Genomic DNA, 20119 nt, shown 5'->3' on the forward strand with positions numbered 1-20119 from the left:
CTTCTGCAAACCTCTGGGTTCAGACACTTGTACTCTCTCTCTCTATAAAGTAAATGACATTCTTATTTTAACATCCCACTCTCAATAAATTCAGTTCATTGCATTAGTTAGATCAATATATGTAATGGAATGGAATAATGACTGATAGACTAACAGACAAAATATGCTAATAATATTACTTGCGATTAATCAACATGATTAAGTGCACTGTGCCATATTCTGCTACAGGCCTGGACAAGAAAGGAAGAAGTCCAACTCTGTGAAATTGAAGAGTCCAAACGTGGGCTTTTGGAGAGAGAGACACCTCTGTTTCGGGGTCTTGTTTGAAAGTGGGAGAACGGTGGCGTAATGAAATGTGTTGTTGGTGTGCTATGATCACTCACACAGAGCCCACCCTGCACTGATCCTCTCCATAAGCCTCAGTGGGATGATTCATTCATCACTTCCTCTCAAGGACAACGGCCAGCCAGCGCCACGTTTGGGCGGGATGTAGTCGTCACATGACCTCGTCCGCCCCTGCGTGAGGCGCCCACCATAAGGAGACGTGTGTGCGCATGCATTATGCAGTAGCCCAAGTGTGAAGCGCCGGCCTCACAGCGCATGGCAGCACTCCTCTCTGCTCCGGGCCACGCCGCACACATCAAAGAGGTGATCCCGGCCGCAGGGACCCCGAAGCGGGTCTGGCCGGCGCCGTTAGCCCCCGTTGAGAACTCCAGGGACCTCTAGGAATAACAGGCTGTGAAAGTGACTCATTAGTTAGGTGCCGCTGCCGACGCCACTGCCATGCCCACAGAGGCTCACGCTAGGCTCAGTGCGAAGGCAAACAAAGCTTTGCACGACGCCCACACACAGCAAGCATGAGAAGGATGCCATGGTTCTAATGCCACTATTGATTGGCATCAGGAAGCTCGGGCGGCGCCGGCTACCTTTAAGCTATCACAAGAGCCACTTCATTTCCTGGGCTGCTGTGGATCCCATATGAATGGAGGGTTTACACACACACACACACACACACACACACACAAACCCCCACCACCCACACACACGTCTCTAGAATCCTCATCGTATGGCAATTTAGCACGGGGATCTATACCAATAAGCCAAGACCACTTGTATGAAAAACACCAACACACACCCACACGTTCCTCCACTCCATTTTCTAGGCAATCAACAAGGCAAAGTATATCCAGATAATCTACTAGCTTCTGGTGCAATCCCCTGAAATGAAAAAGTCTGGCCACCCCTGGTTATATTTCTGTGATTAGACCACTAATAGGAGTAAAACGTGACCTGGTTTCCAAAAGCCATCACATTCAAGATGACACATGTCCTTAACATTGTTTGTGATATTAATTTCTTTCTAGCATTTTTTCCAGTTTCAAAATAACAATAAAAAGTAAAGAGACCCTGAGGTTTGAACACCTTGCATGGTCAGGACATCACAGCTTGTAAACCATATTTGTAGCTATTTAAGTCTGTCAGTTCTTGTTTGGGGTGTTTTCGCCCCTTTCCTGGTTCCAAAAGCACTTTTGGTTCTGTGAGATTGCTGGGCTGTCTTGCATGAACTGCTTTTCTGAGGTCTACCCACTGATGTCCCATAATATTCAGGTGGACTGTCATGGCAACATACAGCACAGTATACTGTACATAGGCATACAGGAACACTCTCTTAGACATACACATGTCCACACACAGCCACAAAAGACCTAAACACACACATATAGGAGAGAGATGGAGCATCTAGGAGGAGAAGATGGATGCCAGGGAGACATGACCTCCCCCCTGTATACACCCACCCTCCCTCCACCCAACACACCCCTAACCCCACCCTGTGCACAGATCCAGCACAGATCTGCTGATTGGAGCAAACCTGCCACCACCTCATTTCAGGTTCACCTCTGACCTCCCGCCACCTCAGAGTCGGCATCAACTCCCATCTGCCATGAGCAGTGAGGACGATCTGTCAGCTTGTTACAGACTGCGGGGTCAAAGGTCACAGTGTGGTGTCAGAGGTCACAGTGTGGTATAGAATGCCACGGAGGTGCTGCCTGACAGGTGTGCACAAATCCAGCCCTGTGAGGGCTGTGTAGCCAGTAGATTGGCAAGTAAGAGAGAAAACGAAGCCAGCTCCAGAAGGCATAATTTTCAGATGTTTGTGATTCATTCTCAAATCGACTTCAAAGCATTCTCTCTGGAACAGTAGAGAATTTGAATGATGAAATAACTTGGAATGGTAAACCTGATATGAAGTTTCTATTAAGGTAGCGTTTGTCACCCAAACGCAGTAAACTCTAGGTCTATTTAAGGCTGTATTGGGGAGAAAGTGCAGCTGTTTTTGTTCCTAAGCCCTGTGAAAGCCCTCTGAAAGCTTCTTTCTGCCATAGCAACATGCGATGCTCTTAGAATGCCAATGACACCTAGAAGCAGTTCCTTTTGAGCCTGGCTGCCACAGTAGGTATGGCATCTTCTGATGTTCTTCTCATTTCAACTTCTATAGACCTTCATGGCAAACCGTATCGGCTCCGTACCGTACACTCTCCATCTTTACACACACAACGTTGGGGTAAAATGAATGTAGATTTCCATTAGATCAAAGCACACTCTTACTTAAACAGGTGTAGGTGCGCACACATATATTCGTAAAGGCACATACATACTCAGACACACACACACACACACACACACACACACACACTCAGACACACACACACACACACACACACACACACACACACACACACACACACACACACACACACACACACTTGAAAAGTGCCTTTGTGCTGGGAGAGTGTACGTGCTCATACAGCATAGTGTGCGAGGCAGGTCGAGGAGTTTCAAGGAGTTGCATCTCCTGACGCCTTCCCCCTCTTCTTCTCTTCTTCTCTTCTTCTTCTTCCTCCTCTTTTGACTCACAGGAGGCAAGACGTCCATGAAAGAGGTGACTGCATTTCATTGCTACGCAACTGCTGTCACCAACCCTCCCTCACCCACACACACACACTCAGACACACATACACACACACACACACACATACACACACACACACACACACACAGATCTCTGCATCTCTCCTCTCCTCCGTCTCCCTCTTTCATGTCTGGGGGAGAGCGGGAGATGAAAGCTCCTCCTGCAGAGCAAGAGAGGCCGTCCCGAGTCGGAGAGCAACAAGTGGAGTCTGAGGAGCGTTGCTCTCCCCTAAAGAAAATCTCCTCAACGGGTCGCGCTGTTAAATGACGAAAACTTCACATGGGAAGTGAAGAAGATGTTCTAATGTGCACACTGAATTTTAATAGCCGAGCACCGGGGAATGGGAATTGTGCGATCTCCATTTCAGGCAGGCGGGAGACGAGAGAAGCCTTATGAGCACAGGCTGTTCATGCAAAATGTATGCCGCAGAAACGCAGCTCGTGTCGGGCTTTCATTTTTACTAATCTAGATGACAAGATCTTTTTTAAATCATTCCAAAAGAAAAATATACATAGTGTACACTCTTATGCACATATCTCATGTCTCACACTTTTCATGTACACTGTCTAAAATGATTTTGACTGGATGTACAGACACGGCATACAAGTCCCGTGAACAGCTTAACAGCAACACTGATAATACAGTGTGTGTGTGTGTGTGTGTGTGTGAGAGAGAGAAAGACAGATCCACATATCTCATTCCTTCTCTCCAGACTTCACCTCTGTAGTATTCTCATTTCATCCCTTTTTGCCGTTCTATTGATTTTGTTTCTGCCGTCTGGTCGTCTGGCGGGGTGTTTTTCCCCTGCCTGCCTGCCTGCCTGGCAAGTGAGGGTCCCGGCATATCAGTGTCTGGCACTGCTGACTGCTGCACAGAATCCAGCCGCACATACTGATCAGAGTCACCTCACGGGAGGGTGTGTGTGTGTGTGTGTGTGTGTGTGTGTGGTGTGGGGGGCATGTCAAGCTGACATTGGCGATGCTGGTCGCCATGACGAAAACGCTAACGTCAACTATAAGCCCTATGGCAACTCCATGGGACTCCAGGGACACACCGTCTACTGTTAGTCGGATCTGTGTACGTACATGAACCTCCGTCTCAGATCAATTACGCGGATGTTCTGTGATAAAAGCCTTGTCATACGTCAGGCTAACATGAACTATGAGAGGCTCAAGTGATTGTATCTGTCACACACGTGCTATCTGACACAACACACACGTGTTAATAAGCATGCGCTCCCTCCAGATGAGACAGACGCTCCAGCTGTGGTCTGAGCGGGTCTCATTGGGATTCAGTGGAGATGGCCAGTGGTGGCGAGAGCCGAGAGGCTCCGTAGGACGAGAGGGCTGCTCTGCTCTGGGCCTGTCAGCTGGGTGCTGCGCTGCCATTGATTCAGACCCATGATGAAGTCAGCCTCCCACCAGCCAGGCCTGCAGTGCGGCCCCAGAATATGGAGCGGACCACTGGAGGGTGGAGCTGGGGTCCAAGAATCAGCCCCGGTGAGGCTACCCCCCTTCACTAACACACACACACACACACACACACACACACACACACACACACACACACACACACACACACACACACACACACACACACACACACACACACACACACACACACACACACACACACACACACACACACACACACACACACACACACACACACACACACACACACACCTAGACACACACACGCACAAAACGGCCATTAATCAATAGCTCCCGCAGCTCTCTGTATTTTTAGAAATATCTCCAGCTCCTTTAAATCGTTTGACTCGGCTCCAGCTGCCTTTTGGCAGAGAGACAATTCCAGGAGGATCAAAGTGAGATGAGAGCGAGAGAGAGAGAGATGAAGAGAGAGAGAGAGGGACAGAGGGAGAGAGAGTGGCTAGGGAGAGAGAGGAAAAAAGAGTGAGTGAGAGAGATTAAGCAAAACAGAGAGTGAGTGAGCCAGAGAGATGGAGCAAAGAGGTAGCACTCCGGGACACAAGCTCGGCCACAGTGGCACGACCAGACTTCACAACTCCAACCCCAACCCACACCAGCCCCAACCCTCACCCTTATCCACGCTCACACCCCCCCACCTTCACCCACACCCACACCTCAACCACTGCTTACAGGACATCTCACCAGCTCTGTGCCTCTGAGAGCTGCACCAGCCCTATCCTCTATTCACATAATGGACTCCTACTGAGGACTACACTCTCACTCACTCACTCACTGAGGACAACACTCTAGCTCACTCACTAACTCTTATTCACTCACTCACCTACTCATTGAGGACAACACTCTAACTCACTCACTCCCTACTGAAAACAACACTCTAACTCACTCACAAACACTCTCACTAACTAACTCATTCACTGAGATAAACACTCTAACTCACTCACACTCATTGGCTCACCTACTCGCTGAGGACCACACTCTAACTCACTCACACTCACTCACTCACTCATTCATTCACTGAGGACAACACTTTAACTCACTCACTCACTCACTCACTCATCAGGACATTCACATATTCACTCATTCACCCTCAGGAATACTCTGAACTCCATTGTAAGTGTGATATTGATGTCACAAAGGTACAAAATACATTTTTGTCTGTTCTCCTCTCACAACTGACTGTGAACCGGGAACCTTTTCTTGAGGCTACAGGAAGTCTACAAGAGGTAAGTAAGTAAGGACAACAGGAAAGAAAAGGACCAAACAGACAAACCCAAAATATCAGACTCATACCAGCCATAGAAATTGGTACACAAACTTCACCATGAAACACGGGGAGCTAATGCTACTTCTTTTTAGCTGCTTTAGTTGAGATATCTCTCTCTCTCCCTCTTTCTCTCTTTCTGTCTCTCTCTCTCTCTCTCACTGAGGGAGACATTTCCTCTTAGTGCAGGAAACACTTACTAACACTCTTCTTGAGGAAAAAAACATTAAGTCACTCTGTGACTGAAGAAAATACTCCCTCCTACTCTTACTGAGGTAAACAGCACCAACATCACACTACCAACGCTGGAAGTGATGGCGGAGGCAGGAGAAGAAAAGAGTCGGAGGGTATATTTCAGCCCTATGAAAACGCCTTGGGAGGAATACTTTAGGCACCTAATGGCTGTTGACAAGAACCACCACACACACACGCACGCACGCACGCACGCACGCACGCACGCACGCACGCACGCACGCACGCACGCACCTGATCTCTGCAGAGAGTCTCCACACACTGAGCAAAATAGTTATTTACACATTCATTCTATTACTTGCCACAGTAAGACTGCTGCTTGGCTGCATATTACTGTGCATATCACACATGCAATCCATCAGTACAGTTGAGTCATTCGCTCCAGGACTCTGGATTCACTATGCCAACCTGATGCTCATCTGAATTTGAGATCAGATTTGGCTCGACGTGAACATCCGCTGAAAGTAATCTCTCGCTCCTAACAAGCCCAACATGTCTGATGGCAAGCGCACAGCGCATACAGTATTCTATGCGACCGTGGGGTGCCGGGGGAAAGATGTAGCAGAACCCATCTCTGCCCATACAAGAGGAAAGGACTGAAAAGCACTGTGAGGGCTGTCTGACCCGGCAAGTCGATGTGTGTGGTCTGTCAAAATCTTTACCTCTCCTTGAAGTTAATCCAGCAGCCTGACTGCACCAGGAAGACTCCAGACTCCAAAATGTGTGTATGATTTCAGGAGCTGGCAGGATGACCTGGAGTAACTGCTGTGCCAGAATATGCTGATGATCTGCTGATAACCTGGATAACAGGATTACAAATGGCATGCTTCGTTGTTAAATGCAGGTGCTTTACGAATGAGTTCCTTGGTGAACTCAGTCTAAACCCTACACTTCATTACGATTCAGTCTGTGTGTGGGAGCGTGTGTACAATGTATGGATACGGGAGAGCTGTGCAATCTCATCTGAATATAGCGCAGATGTTTCCTTCAGGGAATCTGTGACTGCGAAATTAAACACAGCAAATCCCTGATTTCTGGCAGGAGACATCACACTCAACACAAAGATTCTGCTCTGTCTTGGACTTACAGTGCTCGTGCAAGTCATGTTGAAGACAAGATACCCACAATGCAGTGCGAGGACTACAGAGGACAGAAAGAGTCATTTAAAACACATTGTAAGTAGTGCCGCACTGCTGGGAGGAAACACGTAGAGGAGTCTGAGAGAAGAATCAGTGTTCTTTTGACAAACATTTTTGTTTCCCAGACAGGCACAACCCCCCCCCACACACACACACACACACAAAACACACATATACACACGCACATACACACAAACACATACGCCTCCACCCCCCCAACACACACACACACAACCACCCCCTAAGTAACACACACACTCACATACAGTACAACCCCCCAACACACACACACACACACACACACACACAACCACCACCTAAGTAACACGCACACACACACGCACGCACACACATAACCACCCGCTAACACACACACACACACACACACACATCCCATTTTTTAAATGGGATACTGCAGTTACATGTTCATTTGAAAATATCTATTATTTGATATAAATGCTGCCTAGAAGGACACTAAAGAATGCTTCTGTTCCAGTTCAGAGCAATTCAGTGTTGGTGTTGGCTAGTTGATCAGGAGTTGAAATTAAACCAGTTAAACGTAGAATCTTTTTTTCTTTTTTTCACATTTCATAGCCTTTAATATGTCATCTGTAATCATTATCTGTGTCATTTCCATGCTTTGTGAGCCTGAGGCTAACGCAGGAGACAAAGGCTGTGTGGGGGCCGAGGCAGAGGAACAAAGCATTGACCTGGTCAGTAGGATTTTCTTTAAAGTCTTAAAAAGTCTGAAAGTTTCTTGACACAAACAACTGCCAGTCAGCTCAGCTGTCAAAAAGTGAGAGAAGTTGGTAAACCCTTTGAAAAGCCTACGAGAAAGAGCAGAGAAAAAAAGCCCAGAGTGTGTGTCTGCCCCCCTGCAGTAAATGATTATGCCGACATGATGCACCCCCTCAGTGAGAGCAGAGAAAAGCCTTACATAACGTGTAATCCCTTTGAGGTACAGTATGGCCCTCGTCGGATGAATATTCATAAATAGCCTGTACGACCCCCCCTTACCCCAACCCTCCAGACCCCCCCCCCCCCCACACACACACACACCATCTCCCTCTTGTTTGAATGTCCTTCGCTTAACTTTCGCCTCCAAGTGTCTCAGGCTGCAGTGAGAAACTCCATCTGCTTTAAACAAGACGAAGCCTCAACGTCCCAAAAACCCTTCGTCAATCTGTCCACCCCCCTGGTCAGCTTGAGCCAGAATGTCCGCCAACACATCGGCTGCAGACGATGGCATGTCTATTGCGGTGTCTAGCGAGAGAAATCCCACCTGATTACCCGGCCCCCCCCACCCTTCCATCTCCACTTCCTCCACCTGTTTGTTGTCAGTGGGGTGGAGGCTGGGGGGGTGGTGGGTGGGTGAGAGGAAAAGACTAAGCGCTACAGCTCCTCACTGCTAAAGTCATCAGATTTAACTTCCCTCTCCCTGCTGTGGAACTCAATAAGGCCTCCTCCGCCCCCATGCTCTTTGGAGGGGTCGGGGGGGCCACTTGGGACTTTGACGCCCACGTCAGGTTTTTACTGCACCGATCCATCCGGCACTTGTGTCTGTTTTAGTGAGGCGTTGATTTGGGAGCTCCAGCACGCTCCGCCGTCGCAGCGGGTCTTAATCCAGCGTCGGGGGGTTGCGCACATCGTGGCCACTAAAACCGCAGAAAAATAGAAAAATATGTTATTTTAAAGAGGCATCAGAGAGGTATTACAGTGTGATGAGATGCCGAAATAGAGCTCACAGGGGAGCTAAGGGCGCAGATGCTGGGGCTATCCTGGCCAATCTGATTCCAGAACGCACAGAAAAAGGGACATTATTTCCTCAATGACAAATGGCTGTTTGGGGAGGTATCTACTGGATTTAATAAGGAGATGTGATTTATGGCACATTCAAGCATGAGGGTTGGGCCTAAAAATATTGTCTAAAAATACTGCTTGCAGCAGTGCTTCACCCCCACACAGATGCCATGCTGACAGGGGTGAAGACAAGGTGGCCACGAATGCAGGAGAAAATGACTGCAGTTCGTCAGCCCTGGAGGTTCAGCAACAAGATTAGAATATGTGCTGGTGATCTGCATTGGCTCTGACTCTCATGCAGTAGTTTCAGTCAGAACTGTGGAACTCGTTTATGTATTTGAGAATTTTATAAGCCTGCCCTCTAAACCCCCGCAATGATTTTTAATGAACATAAAACAAACCCAACCAAACAAACATGAAGGCCAGATAAGTTAGAAAGTTTCCAGCTGCAGGAATAAATAGGTCATGAGGCACCTGTTCAGTCCATCTCATGTGCTGATTTATTTCTCCAGACGAGCCGGTGTTCTTCACTGCAGCATTACAGTGTTGCTCTGAACAATAAGAGACAATGGGCTCTATCCATCTTGCGCCTTAAATGGCTTCACAGGACAAATTGCTCCTTCAGTGCTAACGGCTGTAAAGCAGCAGAGAACAGGCGTGCCTCCCGCCTCCGATCTGTTCTCTTAGGCCCTATCAGATCAATCTGCTATAGATCCAGCCTTAGAAGTGATTGCACAAAAAGCCATGCTTGGGAAACCAGCTGTTTTTATTCGGAGAAAGTTTCAAAGGGTTGGTAAACCACCAATCACTTATTAAGGTACAGTGAACTGGTTTAAACTGATGGAGGTGATCAAGGCTTAACAAAGGAATGCATTTTTTTTCCAACAGAAAAGTGAAGAAAACGACCAATCATAAATTACAGAACAAAAAGGGATAATGATTGAAAAAAAAGAGAAATAACCAACTGACATAATGCAGGTCTCCAAACACAGTAACAATGGAACAATCAAAACTGAAGCTACAAACACGGTAAACAGATAACACTCAAGCTAGAGAAGTAATCATGACAAGGACAATTTACTGTAGGCACGGTGGACATTAAATGCTCCATTGACACCATCATTACCAAAAAATTACCCAGAATTCTCAGGGACAAACTCTCCTTCCAAACAGAACTGCTGACACAGCACCTGTGGGTGAGCTCTACCGTTCCGTGACCATGGAGACCAAAGAGGAACAGAGGTGTAAAAAAACAAGCAAAGGTCCTAATAGCTGGGATTAGAGGACTCCACTGCCTCAGAATATACAGGCTCTTCAGAGGAAAAAATATGATGATTTGCAGACTAAATGGATGATACAGCAAATATGGTGCAGGCCACAAGGCAGCCTTAAGATCCCTCCAGCAGAAGAGCTAAAAATACACTGGGCTCTTTTAGTGGTCTCCTCTTGCAGGGGGAAGGAAGTTCATGGAACTTTAAGTGTGGTACGTCTGCATTTCCGAGGCCCTACAGTCAAATGATGCTGAGGCTCAATTGCTAAACTCCTAGTCTCAGCCTCCTCCGCGAATGAGCAATTTGCACAGTAAATTCAGAGTAAATAGAGGGATTAGCCCAGGGGTTTGGAGGTTTCACCATCTCTCCCCAGCATCCATGCATCACCTCCTCTGCAGGGACATGGGACTTCTGTCAAAGCTGCCACTGCGCCCCACCTCCCCACGCGGCCTGTCTGCCTGCCTATCTGCCTCTCTCTCACATTCAGATGTGCTTGATTTGCATAACTGTTTGGGTTGACAGTAACATACATAACAAGGCCATTTAAGAAAAAAGGGAGGGGGCATATATATCAGTGTGTATGTGGGTATATAATAAAATTAACAGCAGTAAAAAAAACAGAATAATAATAGGATGATATGTGTGAGTCTCTCTCCCTGTCCCTGTCCCTTTCCAAACTCCGCAGGAATGAGGATTCTAATGTCTTTCCCTACCCACACACTCCTCCTGGAGCAGTGGACTGTGCAGCCCAAGCAGAGGAGACTGCCACAAAAGAGAGGGACACAGAGAGAAAGGGACCAGAGGAGAGGAACACAGGGAGAGACAAGAAGAGAGGAAGAGAGAGAGGGACAAAAGAAAGAAATACAGAGAGAGAGGGACAAAAGAGAGGGATACAGAGAGAGCCACAAAAGAAAGGAACACAGAGAGAGCGGGAGGAGAAGAGAAAGGCAATAAGAAAAGAGAGAGATGTGATATGTGAGAAATGTGAGAGACAGAGTGAACAAGGGACAAAGAGGAGAAGGAGAGGGAGGGCAAGAGTGTATTAGAGAAAAAAAGTAGAAAAAGAAAGTAGCTGATGGGGAGAAAGAGAGGGAGAGAGAGAAGATAGAAACAGAGTGAGGAAGGAAGAGAGGAAGAGAGATGAGAGAGGAAGAGAGATGGAGAGAGGAAGAGATGAGAGAGGAAGAGAGATGGAGAGAGGAAGAGAGATGGAGAGGAAGAGAGATGGAGAGAGGAAGAGAGATGAGAGAGGAAGAGGGCTGGAGAGAGGAAGAGAGCTGGAGAGAGGAAGAGAGATGGAGAGAGGAAGAGAGGGGGGCGGAGGAGCGGGCGCGGGTGCTGTGCAGACAGGCGGAGTGTTGAGATGGAGAGCTGCTCTGCAGCTGATAAGGGGCTCAGAGTGGCGTTCAGCAGGGCTGGCAGGGGAGCGGGCATCAGAGCGGCCCGCCGACGGCCCAATCAGATCACACAAACAATTCCATCTCGCTCCGCTCCGCTCCCGCCCAGCACAGCCCAGCCACCCCCCCACACACACCCCCGCCCGCCCCTAAATTTTCATTATCAGACTCATAATAACCCTGGGAGAGCCGGCGGTGTGTGTGTGTGTGTGTGTGTGTGTGTGTGTGTGGGGAGCAGAAAGCCAGCTCTGGCTTGCTGGGAGGCCGCCAGCAATCACTTACAGCTTAGAGGCCTGGCTGCTTCTGGCTGCTTGTGGCTGCGTCTGGCGCGTGGCGGCCCTGCCTATCCAATTTGAAATCTTCATCAAATAAGGCTAGCGGCCGCCAGGTGTTTTGCACACACACTCCAATGACAGTAGCAGGATGGGGACAGCTGCTGTTGGATGTGCAGGGCTGTGCGTGGCGGAGGCTGGGGCGGAGAGACATCCCCTTGAGGCCAGAGCCTGGATGCATAATTCATATTCACTGAACTGAGCAAAAGACTCATACTGTGAAATCTGTCACTCTTTTCCAAGAAACTCAGGAGGCAGCGCACTTTATGAATGGCTGAAATAAGCTCAGGTGACGTGAGAGGAGAGGGAGTCTTCACGCTTTCTTGCTAGGGGGATTTGGTGCTGCTTGTAGCCTGACCAGCTGGCCAATGTGCATTGGGCTTATGCATAATGCATTATTCCATTCTGCTTTTTGTGTCGGGGTATCAACTGCTCAACCCAATAACAGTGAGACGCTGTGGCTCAGGCTCACCCTCCTAAAATCAACACCAAATATTCATCCCCAATGTTGGGACTCACTGGTTACATATAACATACTGAAATGACCCCCAGAAAGTCAAAAAATCAAAAAAGTACTTGGTTACAAACAAAAAGAGTAAAAAAGGACAATAAATCATTCAAAACACACCACCAGGTCATAAGAACATCAAAGCAAACAGTGAACCATCCCTTTAACAAAGCGTCACTCGTCATTTCTATTAGTTCCCATTGATACAGTCAAAAAGTGTTCACCAAAATAGCATTTCAGTCAGGAATATTTAAGCAAATAATGTCTCATGTCTCATGCCAGTAGTTTTAAAAAGTTGGCATCCTTCTCAGAAACTTCCTGTGCACTGTCGGAATGGATGCAGCACATTCACTTCCCAAGGTTTCAAAGAGCTGTCAATCATCAATAATCCTCAAACCTTTGAGCTTCAAAGAGACCTGAGCATCAGTGCACCACTGAACATTAACACAAGCATTGATTACTGGCATGTCTGGGAGAATCATCTCAGCAAGACATGGTAAATAGTTGCATAGTTAGAGGCTTATGATCCTGCATCAGCTGCTGCCCCTGGGCCTCTGGACAGAGGTTAAACCCACCTTGTATCTTCATTAAGTCAACCATTTAATCAACGGTCAAAATAAATACACCATGAATATATATAATAAATATATACACATCCTGGCAAACAGAATTTCCCAACATTAATTTAAATGTCTACATATATATTTTCAAAATGGTCACTGTATCCTTTTGGAAGCAACTGCGATAACAGTATGTTGTTAAAGCTTACATGTTGAAACAGACAAAGCTGATCCATATAAGACTATATGCTCTATCTGTTACAGTTAAAGCAGTCTGTGTCATGGACGCAGTGAATTTAATAAAATAATTGCATTCATTTAAATTAAGTTGCATTAAATAAATATATGGATATTTACATTTGATGAAAATTCAATCCAGTGGTAGCCACCTTTTGTGAAATGCAGAAACAGTTTTGGGATGATTTGGCTGTACCTGGAGTCTGGACAAGAAGTGGATATATGTGAGGAAATAGCTCATCTGGTTACTTTTGTCTAGCATTTTGACTGCACGGCCAGTTTCATACTAAGTTATCTAGCCAGATATGAGCAGAGGTTTACCTTTGCAGCATCACATTCATCGACCTGTCAGCTTTCTCAGTGGCACAACTGTAGAAGTGTTTGGTATAAAACCGGCATCCTGAAATCAACTGAATGCAAGACCAGCAACCCACGCAGCAGAAGCTCCCATACTCAGCAAACAAACAAACAAACAAAAAGCATCAATGGTAACAACAAATAATAATCTTTCCTTCTTCCCTCCCTCCCTCCCTCCCTCCCTCCTGTTGGAATAAATCTGGATATTCAATATCACAGCCCTCACATATATCCTCATATAATGTAAAACTGCAAATGTTTATATTTCCGAGCACACAATTGTGTTTGGTGGCGAAATGCTGTAAGGTTCAGAAAGGGAAAAACATCTCAGCTGTTAACTTTCTGCTGTAACTGAATAGACACCATTAAATGCATCTGATTTGCAAAAATGCTGGACAATAATGTATAATAAGATTCAAATAATGTTTATGTCAGCTCTGTGTGAGTTATCGTGCTGTCTCTTAGACATATTGCTATGGCTTCCGGGTTTGTCCTAGATAGCTTACATTTTTTAATCCATAATGAGTGATGTCATAGGTAGTAATACGGTAATAAGAACTGCTAACTCATGATATATTATCAATGGGACAGAGTTATCTGTGAATGTGGTTTTAACTTCTAACCATTCTAGTTCTACATGCACCTCCATTAACTGTTATCATAGGAGGAGGAATTTCTGCTGAGCGTCGTGGCTTTTCCTTATGAAGAGGTTGAACTTTAGAACCTTAGCACAGTTCCTGCTCAGTTTGTGATTAAGTGGAATGACTTTTTATTGCGACTGTATTAAGAAAGTTCTGAGAGGCTAAAAAAACCCCTTGCAATACAATATGTTACTTTGTCTAATAAATCAGTCTAGTACTATAGAACTTTAGGGATATCTGCCAGACGGTGAAGAAATATATTCTAACAAGTCACAGTTTGATATGTTGGTTATGCCAGTCCTTAAACCTATCTGTCATATCAGTCACAACAGGCTAATAAATTCTTATCCTTATGATCTCTTATACAGTGTGATGGTCTACCACTGAAAGTAAGGTACAATACTAGTGAAAAAAACAACATTTTAAATGGTAAATGTAGCTTTTTCAGAAGTTACATTCAGAGGAATCTTTTCCTGAGTGAAGCAAACAGTGGCGTTCTCACGTAGACCACACACATATTCTGTAATCCTTTAGTTTGCAAATTAGCTTAGCTTAGCGCTGCTCTGTAGGAGGGGAGACGCCAACCTCGGCATACCATCTGCAGATCTCTCTGTACGCTCTGTGTGCTTCAGAAGCTCTCACCATCCTTCAGTCTCTCTGCTCATGTCTGTGCTGGACCTGTGATCTCCACCCCAGACCTCACACTCTTTCATCCAGCCAGCTCTGCCTCCAGCCCTCCTCCCGGCCTGGTTTATGGGTTCCCACCTCAGAGGCCTGGGGGCGGGTGGAGTGTGGCATGAGTGGGCCGGGGACTGGGTGGTGTTAGGGGGAGGGGACGGTGGTGCAGGGTAAGGCTGAAGGAGGAGGTGGTGGTAGGCTCTGCTGGGGTAAGGCTGAAGGAGGAGGTGGAGGAGTAGGTGAGGAGGTGGAGGAGTAGGAGGTGGTGTTAGGCTCTGCTGGGGTAAGGCTGAAGGAGGAGGTGGAGGAGTAGGTGAGGAGGTGGAGGAGTAGGAGGTGGTGGAGGAGCAGGAGGTGGTGTTAGGCTCTGCTGGCGGACGGACTCTGGTCCATGAAGGTGAAGAAGACGCAGATGAGCGCGGTGACGAGTGTGTGCATGGCCTCGTACAGCAGCTTGGGGGAGAAGACGCTCCAGATGAAGAGGTGGTAGCGCAGCGCCGTCACCAGCAGCACGTAGAACACCGCCGGCACCGAGCGCAGCACAGCAAAGCAGTAGCAGCCATGACCCAGCGCCACACCACTCCTACTGCAGGGCCACAGGGACACAGGGACGGGTGGAGAGAGAGAGGGAGGGAGGGAAAGAGGGAGAGAGGGAGAGACAGGCAGATGGGGGTGAAGAGAAAGAGAGGTGTTATTGTTCTTTTGTCATCCTATTGGTTTGCTTTTACATATTTGTACAGTACATTTATAGCCATCCATTGTATTGAGTACATAGGAGAAGAGAGAGAAGGAGAGAGAGAGAGAGAGAGAGAGAGAGAGCGAGAGAGAGAGAGACACACAGGGGTGATGCCTTATGTTTAAGTTTTTCTTTCTATCTCCCTATCAACTCATAACTCTCAACATGTTATGGCAACGTATTTGACCTTTTAAGTATAAATAAGGCAAATCTGGCTTGGACTTGAGTCGAATTGAGAGTAGGATTGAGAAGATGGGATGAGTGTTGCACCACTCAAAAAAACAGACAGACAGACAAACAAACAAACAAACAAATACACAAATCAACAAAAAGCTCCCCATGTGTAGATGCTGTATATATGCATATTTATGACTGTGCCCTTTTCCCATTTCATCTTCCCCATCACTCTTTTTTCACAAATCAATTCAGACACGTTTCTTTCTCCTTTCACTTTGACACCACACACAATGAAGCTGATTTGAATTTAAATTAGAATCTGAGGGATACACAGAGACAGACCATCAGGCAGAGAGGGAGGGAGGGAGGGAGAGAGAGAGAAAGAGAGAGAGAGAGAGAGAGAGAGAGAGAGAGAGAGAGAGGAGAATGAGAACGACTGAAAGAAAGTGATGGGTTCTTAAACAAAGTTGGAAATCTAAAGCTCCTTGAAAAGACAATGGGAGATGAATTCCCGTGGGCTGGGGGTGATGCTGTCCTACACAACACAGTGATGCTTAAAGACTATTGACTAATGGACACACCACGGAAGCTATTCACACTTATTGACCAGAGAGGGGGACTGCGACGGTCTGGGCGTTGTGCCACAGGTAAGCTGTCGCACAAAGGGAAGCTCACACACACGCTTTGCTCTGCGTAATCAGATTTGCTCGAGCCCTGCCGCAGGGGCTACCTGAAGCCACTTGGTTTATGCAGCCTTCAGCTCACCTGGGCAGGTAGAGGTTTAACACTGTGTCCTACAAAAAGGCTAAATCCCCCTTGCACACACCCTCACTCACACACTCATGCACAGCAGAGAGACAGAGACAAAGACACACACACACGCACGAACGAACGCACACACGCGCATCAGCATGCGCACGTACACATAGGCAAACACACACACTTGCAGGCACGCAAAAACCACTCAGGCAAACACACACGCTCACAGGCTCTCACACACACACACACACACACACACACACACACACACACACACACACACACACACACACATGCTGCCAGGCTCCCTCAGTGCCCCTCTTGACTGGGACATGAATAGGGCCAGGGTGCAGCTGCAGTGTGCGTGGCCCCGTTCTGTTCCTCCTGAGGAGCTGGAGAGGAGCCAGGTGTGCCCGCTACAGCACTGCCAACCAGCGCCGCTCAGCCAGCCCCAAGGGCAGTGCGGACACACGTGTGCCCGCTGCCTGGCCAGTGACTTAACGTGGACGACCCACAGGGCACAGTAGGGACTCCTCATACAGTACCTACTGTAGTCCATTACATGAGAAATGAATGAGTGCACATGCTTTGACCCAACCCACACAACACGCACGCACGCACGCACGCACGCACACACACACGCACACACAGTAAATACAATCCCACTTAAAAGTACATACAATGGGTGAAAAAGACCTTTCCTTTCTTTCAAAAAAAGTTACACTGTTTTTAGTGTTGCTACCCTTTCTTCCTCATTCTGTCTCTGTCTCCCTCCAGTCTCAAAGAGTGACTCATGTGAATGGCTGGGCTCAGTGGTGCAGCTCCACAACTTAGTCTTTCTCTCTCTCTCTTGCTCTTCCTCTCTTTCTCTCTCTCTCTCTTTCTCTCTCTCTCTCTCGGCTCAGCAGCACCCTAATCTCTAGTCTCACAGGAGAGCCGCCCAGGAAGGCCAGTCACACAGAACAGTCTCGCTTTTCCCCCATCTCCTTTTGTTTCTTCCCCTTCTCCTCGTCTTCATCACCATCTCCTCTCTTCCTGATCCCGCCACATCTCTTGCCAAAGCACACTAATGATAAGAAGCTCAGACACTATAAAGTGAGGTATCTGAAGCATCCATCACTTCAAATCTGCCGTGTGCACCATTGATTCATTCCCATCAGTAAATCTATTTTGATTGAGGGTTTAGACGACAGGAACACCAGAGAACCTCCGCTGTCTGCATTTACATTTACAATTAGTCATGCAGCTCTTTATCCAAAGCGTCTTACAAAAAGGACACAATCAACAATACAGTGAGACAAAGACACGTCAGCGCAGCAACAGCATCTACAAACGCGTGTGCTAAATCATATCACCACAACCTACTCACACGGAGTTCAGTAACAGTTCTAGAGGAGGCAAAGGCAAGTAGTAGTGGTAGATTAATTCTGTCCAGTTGTTGGTAGAGCTAGGAAGAGTAGGCGCTCTATGAAGAGCTGGGTCTGTCTAATCTGTGTCCACTCTGACGTCCATCTATTCTATGGTATTCTCTGGGAGGTGGACAGGTGATGGCCTTTACAACTCTGACATCACACATCCAGCAACAGACCCAAACAAAGCTGTTACTGGTATAGATCACACCCTTTCGCCTCAATGAGTTCAGACGGTAGCATTTCAACAAGCTGCAAAAAAGGCTTGACAGATAGAACTAGATCTATATCTATTTCCAGGCAGTGTCATCGCACCACTCCATAGCTGTGAACAGGGATGGGAGGGCGGCAATGGGAGAGGGGTGAAAACAAACTAAAAAGAGGAGAGAACTGTAAAGACGAACAGAGTGTGAAGGAGAGAAGAACAATAAATAGAAAGAGAGCGAGAGACCAGAGAGAGAGAGAGAGAGAGAAAAGCAAGAAACAGACAGATAGAGAGAGAGAGAGAGAGGGAGGGGGGAGAGGGATAAGTAGAGGAAAAAAGGGAGATAGAAATAAGGGCAGACAGCCAAAGAGAAAGAGACAGAATAGAAGAGAGAAAGGCTGAAAGAGAGAGAAGAATGAGGAAGAGGGTGAGAAAGGATGACAGAGAGAGAGAGAGAGAGAGAACAGGAGGAGGTTGGGAGAGAAATAGATTGAAAAAGCAGGAGACTGAGCGAGTGTGTGTGTGTGTGTGTGTGTGTGTGTGTCATGGACAGACAGCAGGTGCATGCTCTAATGAAAGCCTAATAAATGAGTTCTGTTACAGCCACAACACATCAGCCACACTGTGGCCCGCGCCCTCACAGTTTACACGCGCATAACAAGCACACGGCAGCCTGGCATCAAAACAGCACCGCACAGCACAGCACAGCACGCTCCGCCAGCCAAACACACACACACACACACACACACACACACACACACACACAGGCTCTGGCAGCGACAAGCCACCAACGCACACATGCACACACACACACACACACATTGCATTTACAGTAAACAGACTCAGCCAAGTAGCGCTGTGATCCGTGCCAGACTGGAGGTAGCACTTCCCACACTAACTGGACTAGCACCAGTGGCTGCTGCGGACTGCTGGGATATGTGTGTGTGTGTGTGTGTGTGTGTGTGTGTGTGTGTGTGTGTGTGTGTGTGTGTGTGTGTGTGTGTGTGTGTGTGTGTGTGTGTGCGTGCGTGTGTGTGGTTTATGTTCCTGCCGTGCTCTCTCCTGAGTGGTGGGTCGAGCCTGAGGAAATGGCGCCGTCCATCACGGGGACGAATGGTAATGTGATGAGAAGCTGCAGCCGCAGCTCAGCAGTTCCTCTGGCCTCCGCAGCGCAGACAGACGGGCGAGACGGATGGACGCGCAGCCCTGGCGTCTCAGGAGGTGCCGCGCTCTCCTGGCACGACCGCCAGCCAGTGCCCGCCGCCGCGGCCAGTCTCACGTTACAGGGTTAAAAACGGAGTCATTTATTTTCTGGATGGGCCCCCTGTTATTATTGTTTGGCTTTTTAGGCACTCAAGCAGCTGATACTGTTTTTGCTCTTGGTTTCTAAACTTCACCCACAGATAAAGGCATTTGCAATTTAAATGTGCGCAGCCCATTCCCAACACCCAGATAGAGCATTGTTTGCCGCCTTCGATTTCCCTCCACAACACAAGAGCGGCAGGCAGCGTGTCCCTCAGCCCCCCACACCTGTTACACGCCAACACACTGCACCCACCCACACACCCCCCCCTGAGAGGCAGCTATCTCTCCACTTGCCTTTATTTCTTTGCCTCATTTCCTTTCTTTCGCTCGCTCACACACACACACAACTACGCACAAGCATGCACCCACACACACACACACAAAAACAGAAATACGCACACACACACAAACAGAAATACGCACACACCACACCCACAAATACACACACACACACACACACACACACACACCCTCTCTATCTCTCTCACTCTCAGACACACACACACACAATCTCTCTCTCTCACACACATGGACACACACACACACACACACACTCCACTTCTCTCTCCTCTTCTCCAGGCTGTTAAAACTTCTGGTCTGTGCGGCGGCTCGGTTCGGCTGGGCTCGGTGCCGGCCCCGTCCCAGCGGGCGGCGGGATGTCCAGGAAGGC

At 47.7% G+C, this 20119-nt stretch overlaps 1 protein-coding gene across 2 annotated transcripts in view; it reads right to left on the reverse strand.

Moving 5' to 3' along the window:
• Nucleotides 1-8514: 8514 nt before the first annotated feature.
• pigg (phosphatidylinositol glycan anchor biosynthesis class G (EMM blood group)) overlaps nt 8515-20119 on the reverse strand; it is a 103539-nt gene continuing 91934 nt past the window's right edge. Inside the window, exon 13 of one of the 2 annotated variants that reach the window (XM_062549657.1) lies at nt 8515-8732. In XM_062549657.1, coding sequence (XP_062405641.1) covers nt 8696-8732 — 37 coding nt within the window. In that variant the 3' untranslated portion in view covers nt 8515-8695. Of the gene's footprint in view, nt 8733-13744; nt 15445-20119 lie in introns of those variants that run through there. The other variant, XM_062549656.1, reaches the window with a different exon arrangement.

Source organism: Sardina pilchardus, chromosome 11 (assembly GCF_963854185.1).
Source record: "Sardina pilchardus chromosome 11, fSarPil1.1, whole genome shotgun sequence".
NCBI classification, from domain to species: Eukaryota; Metazoa; Chordata; class Actinopteri; order Clupeiformes; family Clupeidae; genus Sardina; species Sardina pilchardus.